Genomic DNA, 6,127 nt, shown 5'->3' with positions numbered 1-6,127 from the left:
GCATTTAACAGGCAGGCCTTGTGGTGAACACAGACAGGAGGGGTCTGTTTCTGCTGAGTCGAATAAGAGGTCGGAGTTCAGACGCACACATGTACTTTAGCACAAACGTATCACTATGCAAAAAACAAGGCTCAATGACTAAAAAGCAGACACAAGGTTCTTTCTTTAGCCTTATCGCCAGAGGTAAGTGTCACACCCACAGGGACACACAGCAGACAGAAACATGACAGGATGTCACAAAAGAGCCACATGTACACAGACACATTGTGAAAGTTTACCTACCTGTGGCATATCTGGTAATCTCAGCCCTCTGCTTTGGGCTGGGACTTAATAGATACTAATAGAGGTAAATAAATTAAGAGAAATCTATCCAACCCAAATTAACCATTGCACAATCACATTTGCGCAGCTATCCTTATTGCACTGCATTGACTTCTATTCATTGTGGACAGGCTAAACAAAACCTAATCCCCAACTTTAACAAGGACCTCGGAAATCTTGTTTTAACTCATTACGACTGAGCTTTGGTTCCCACGAGGACAAGTAGTCCTCACAACTTGTGAATCACAAGGTCAGTGTTTACACTAGAAAAGGTTCTCAAGAGGCATCAAACAGGAGTGCACACACACACACACACACACACGGGGGAGGGATGCTCTGGAACCAGCACTGTGGCTTTTGTTCATTCCCTCCCTCCCTCACTCACACTCTCTCTGAACGGACTGGTGGATTTATGATAAAGGGGAACGTCTGAGAACAGGAGAGTGGCGATTTCCATCCTGTGTGCCAACTTGGCTCAGTCCAACTCTGAGGGCAGCCAGCTGGTCATACATCACACATACACACTCAGCAGACTGTAAGAAAACTCACACCAACACTTAAAACACAGACTCCACCCAATAGAACAACCAACTTATCGTCTTATTCACATATGCAACGCAAGGACATAGTTAAGCTAGCAAACATGTGCCGTTACACAGCATTAGCTTTGCATTCGTCTCCCGGTCTGTCATTATGTCCAGACTTCCATAACGGAGCACAGTGGGGATAATGAGTGGTTAAAAATTTCTATAACGACAAACAGACTTTCCAGCTTTCCGTGTTTATGCTTGTGTCTGTGTTTGTTACTCCATGCTCCAGTGGCTAAGTTTGCATCTCACAGCAGTAGCTATGATACCAGTCTGATTGTAAGAGAAACAAAAAATCATGGCAGTAAAGATCAAAGTCGTCATCAAATGAAAAAAAGAGAACAAACAGTACAGCAATAAAACCACACATGTGGACATGAGCGATTTCACTGCCCAACTCATATGGGATTCCTGCATGATGTCATGCCATGGAGCCAAAGAGAAAAGGGGTATAAATATTTAAGGGGAGGAAAAAGACATTTATTATTGTTATTTTCAGTTTTCCTCACTGATCCATGCGTTTATTCCAAAAGAAATTTGAGAAGTTTCAGGAAAATTCAACATTGTCTGAGAAACAGAGCAGAACTAGAATGGCTCACAGTAGAGTTCATGCCTCTGCCAAGGCCCAACAGTCCCCTAATGAAACCACATCTGAATTCATTAGATTTTTTTCTGTTTGGGATGTGCACCAAATTACACACACTCATAATTATCAGTCCCAAAACTTGCCTGGTGTTTTTCCATCAAGATCCATGATCCATTATTCCCTGAAAATTCAATGAATTGTTGAAAAATGCCTCATTATATATACAAGAAAGAATAAATAAATTCCTGGATCTGCCCCCTGATATGGATCCTCACCAAAATTTAACGGGTTCTTCCCTGAACCCTACCACATCCTTGCAGCAAGTTTCGTGGTAATCTGTCCAGCATTAACACACTTCTCATTCTCTGTTTCATTCCAGACACACAAGCAGAGGCTGTTAGTTTTTAAACCCAGACACCTGTCCTTAGATTAACCTCTGGTCAGTAAATGGTCCATAAAGATAGGAAGCTGACAATCAGCAACGTCTGTGCCTCGTTCAAAGATCAAACCATGTGGATGTCTCTTTGGTGCATGTCTGTTTGTGTCTGTTACCTAGGTATGGTATACACGAGACCATGCTCTGGCTGCTTATGTAGTCTCTCAGACGTTTGTAGTTGTCTTCTTTGGACATCAGGTAGTCGAGTCGATCAAACGTTGCCTTGTCCTTACGACTCAGTAACTGTGAAGTAAAGGAGAAAGAAGGGGGAGCAAAGAGAGAGAGAGAACATGAGATCTAAATAGAAAGCTATCATGTGTTTCCTATCTAATGAATTAAGGGGAGGAAAAGAAGTTCTCTCATAAAATCTAATCCATTCAAGTCACTTCTTCTTCAGAGTGAAGGGTGTAATGGGACACACTCCCAAAAAAGTTTCAGTGTAAAAGCAGAAAGTCTGAGAATCTAAAAATGGAGAAAAATAATGCAAGACAGACAGAACTGGCAAGCAGTGTTGGTCACTGGTTAATCAGAAGTCTGGTAACAAACTGTTATCCAGCTACACATTTACACTTCCTTTCTTCAAAGTTCTGACACTTAAGCTGCAGTCAATCCTTAGTTGGAAACTTAGTTTAAGTCATTTACTTTTCAGTGTCAGAATAAAAAGCAGACATGTTGTAAAAAATAATACCATTACAAGTAGTGGGACATAAAGTTCCACTAAGATCTCTCGGAAGGAGCAAGCTTCTGAAAATCCTCTATCAAGTAATTTGACTTAACAGATCTCTGATGAACAAGGCTGCAACTTTCCAGGTAGAGCAGTACTTTGTTTGCATGCTTGCGTATATCTGTGTGTGACAGCTAGATCACTTTTGGACAATGGCAGCACAGTCCTGTTCAGGTATGTTTGTCATTTCAAACATGTCGTTTAGAATGTGTCTCCACATGCATCCCCTGTGAGCATTTGTGATTATATCTCACTTCCCTGCTCTACATAGAAATTAACACCTACATAATTTCTGTTTGCAGAGACCAACTGATGTTTATGCCAATCTGACTATATAGATGTTTCTGTTCTCAATGCGTATGTGGCCTGTGTCTCCTTCTTAGAGGGGGAGAGAAAGAAAGCTTGGCTAGGATTGGCCGAGCGAATCAATAAACTGTGCGCAGCTCTTTTATAGAATAGGAATTTAGTCATTAAAAAAAAAATGTGATGGACAATATTGCTACTGAGACTGGCCACAAATCAATCGTAAATACTGAGAAGTATATTAAAATACTTTTGGTTCATTATGAAACTGTAACAGGTCAGAGAGCATCAACTGAGTAGATGGTCCTTCAATGTGGCCCAGGATGCATTTGTGTTTACACAACAGTGTAAAAAATATGAATATCAGGTATGAATGGTGCCAAAGAGCACATCTGGATGACAGAGAGTAAGATGACAGAGAGTAAAATGAAAGAGAGAGTGACACCTGAAGTGGGTCCACACTCTCAGTGAGCGGTAGTCATGCAACCAAAAGCTGTTTGCAAAACGTCGATAAAAAACAAAAAGAGGAAGAGATTGACTTGACTGTTGCACACAACGCGACCCAACGTACTAATGCAGAAATGTGTGTGTGTCTCTTCTCAGCGGCATGTGTCCTTGCCAGCAAAACTATTTACTGACTGTTGAAAAGAATCTGTTTTAGTGGTTTTGTGGACCAGAGCATAAAAAACTTCCCTCATTACATCACAGCATAATTATGCCATTATCGAAGATCTACAACTTTAGAGAGACACAGACTTGTTGCCCCTCACACATTTGTAAAACAGACCTTTAAAAAATAAGCTTATTAAATTCTCATTATATTAACCCCTTTCTATCAACAGCACTCCACTAATAAATCAGACTTGCTTTTTGAGTTAAGTAAATATACTCACCGCCCATGTTTTGGTAAGCCTGAAGATGGGAGCACTTTGTAACCCCGACACCACAGCCATGACCGCATGAAGGTTGTTAATGTCACACAGTTTCTAGTTGAAGCACATAGAGCATGTAAGTTGAGTTTACTCTGCAAACATTCATAAGTTAAGAACAGTAAAGTCATATTATGCGTAGGGTCGTGTACCTTGGCAGTGCGAATGTAAAGACTCAACACCTCTGCTCTGATCTTCAGCGTCTGCGCATGGAGGATCTCTCTTACCACCCAAAAACTTGTCTAGAAAGAAAACACACACATAGATTATGACACCATGTGACTATTACACACTCGCCAAAAACAGATATGGTTTATGGCAGAACTGCTTAAACAGAACGGGTCTGCAGGCACTCGTCACAACTCAGAAACTAGTAAAATTCAGAACAGGAGAGCACTGGGCAGGCTGCTAACAGGAAAGCTCCATTAGAGTCGATTAGAAATTAGCCCTTGAGGTCAAACAAGAGCTTTGCAGGAAAATCCAAACTTATTACACAACAGACTCCTGATATGTCAACTGTGAAAGGAGGACAGTGTGTGTATATGTGTGTGTTCAGAGCATTTGGCCAGACCAAGAGCGATGTCGGAAATTTGTCTCTCTAGGGAGAACATTGGTAAGCCAAAGTTCTGATTATACATACACACACGGACAAGTCAGAGCATCAATCAGTGTTTAAGCTCTGGGGAGAGCAGGAATGGAAAGAGGAAAAGGGAGGAGAGCAAGGGAAGAGAGGAGGTGATGGGAGGGGAAGTTAGCTTCAATGCCACAGGGCTCTGAGCCCGCAGCTGTCTGTCTGCACATTGTGTTCCCACAAAATCACTTTCTATTTGTGGCAGGAGATGACGAGGGGAGTCATCATTACTTAAATTAATTATTAAATAACATATGTATATAATGGTGCTTCATTGTGAATATTTTAATTGCCATTGTGATACAAATAATTTTACACCAGCTTCATTGTTTCTAGATCCTCAACAACTTTATGTCGGGTCAGTTGATTATAGGATGCCTGTAAGCAGCTCACTCTCATGTGCAGCCTGAAAGACACAGATGAGGCTGGTAAAGAGACAGACAGGACGGCCCACAGATGCCATTGGATTTCTCCTGGTCTTCCAGACAGACGGGTCCTTTTTTAACTTAACTATATATCAATGGTAATGAGCTTTATTTATATGGTATTTTCCAGTCTTATCGACAACTCAAAGCTCTATGCAGTATGAGTTGCATCCACCCGGTCACATGCATATTCATACAGTGCTTTTATTCACCCACCATTTGTTAACTGTTAGCACAGTTGTCAGGGGCAATTTGGGGTTTAGTGCCAGAATTCAGATGGTGATTTATTCAATTGTGATGGTATCATAACATCTGTTCAAAGATAGACAAGAAACACAAACATACGAAAAAAGGCAGATAAACAACTGCCAAGATAAAAACAATACCAGTTGTGTTGTCTGGTGCTCAACATGTGTAACCAATCGTTATAAATGTAAAGGAAACACTGATTATAAGGTGACAGGAAGACTGACCCTCTCTGCGGGTCTTTTCTTCTAGCACCTTTTTCAGTGTCAGAATTATTTCTCAACTTTGCTTCCCTCTTTTCTCTGCTGTTATATATGTAGCACCCACTAAAGTCTAGTCAAACTGCTGGAAATAGCCCCAAAATATTTAGTTTCAGGGAAGAAGTGAGAAGTGGAGTGAAGAGATAAATTCATCCAGCCACTAACTCACTCCCTCTCTTCTCTTATAAACACACGATTCACACATCAAACTAAAATTAATCTGCTTAGGTAGTGAGTGTATCCCCATAAAACAGAGCCATGTGCGTTTAATTTCACCATTTCATGTGGAGAGTTCTGCAGAGAAGATGAGGGAGGGAACAGAAGACTCACAGATGCTATTTCCATTTGCTTCTACTGTAATTTGCTTCGTTTTCTTCGAAAGAGGGACCTGAATATATAAAACATTAAAATCTGGGAAGTAAGAGGTTCAGATTCCCTCAGAGCAGATCAAATAGATTAAAAATGAATTAATTACTATTACTATTATTACTGCTATCATTATTATTATTAGGACCTAGAAATTCTATGAAAGTAACTTTAATGGAAAGGGTTTTTTCTGTTTTAAGGATGCGTTTGTACTTTTTTTTTTAAAGGTACTTGATATACTACTGATTAAAACCTTTGTGTATTTTCTGTATGACAAGTTTGCTTTTTATGATAGCAGCAGTGGTAAAGAGCC

The 6,127-nt window shown here is 40.4% G+C and overlaps 1 protein-coding gene across 5 annotated transcripts in view; it reads right to left on the bottom strand.

Moving 5' to 3' along the window:
- The window catches only part of ralgps2 (Ral GEF with PH domain and SH3 binding motif 2), a 66,346-nt gene that overhangs the window by 27,764 nt on the left and 32,455 nt on the right, over window positions 1–6,127 (bottom strand). For all 5 annotated transcript variants that reach the window (XM_020080955.2, XM_020080959.2, XM_020080957.2 and 2 more), the window contains exons 7-9: window positions 4,039–4,128; window positions 3,851–3,943; window positions 2,047–2,173 (exon numbers count right to left, since the gene is read on the bottom strand). In XM_020080955.2, the coding sequence (XP_019936514.2) occupies window positions 2,047–2,173; window positions 3,851–3,943; window positions 4,039–4,128 (310 nt within the window). The remainder of the gene's footprint in view (window positions 1–2,046; window positions 2,174–3,850; window positions 3,944–4,038; window positions 4,129–6,127) is intronic.

The sequence above is a fragment of the Paralichthys olivaceus genome, chromosome 3 (genome assembly GCF_024713975.1).
Source record: "Paralichthys olivaceus isolate ysfri-2021 chromosome 3, ASM2471397v2, whole genome shotgun sequence".
Classification (NCBI taxonomy): domain Eukaryota; kingdom Metazoa; phylum Chordata; class Actinopteri; order Pleuronectiformes; family Paralichthyidae; genus Paralichthys; species Paralichthys olivaceus.
The sequence above is the reverse complement of the archived record's forward strand: the minus strand, read 5'-3'. Positions and strand labels throughout refer to the sequence as shown.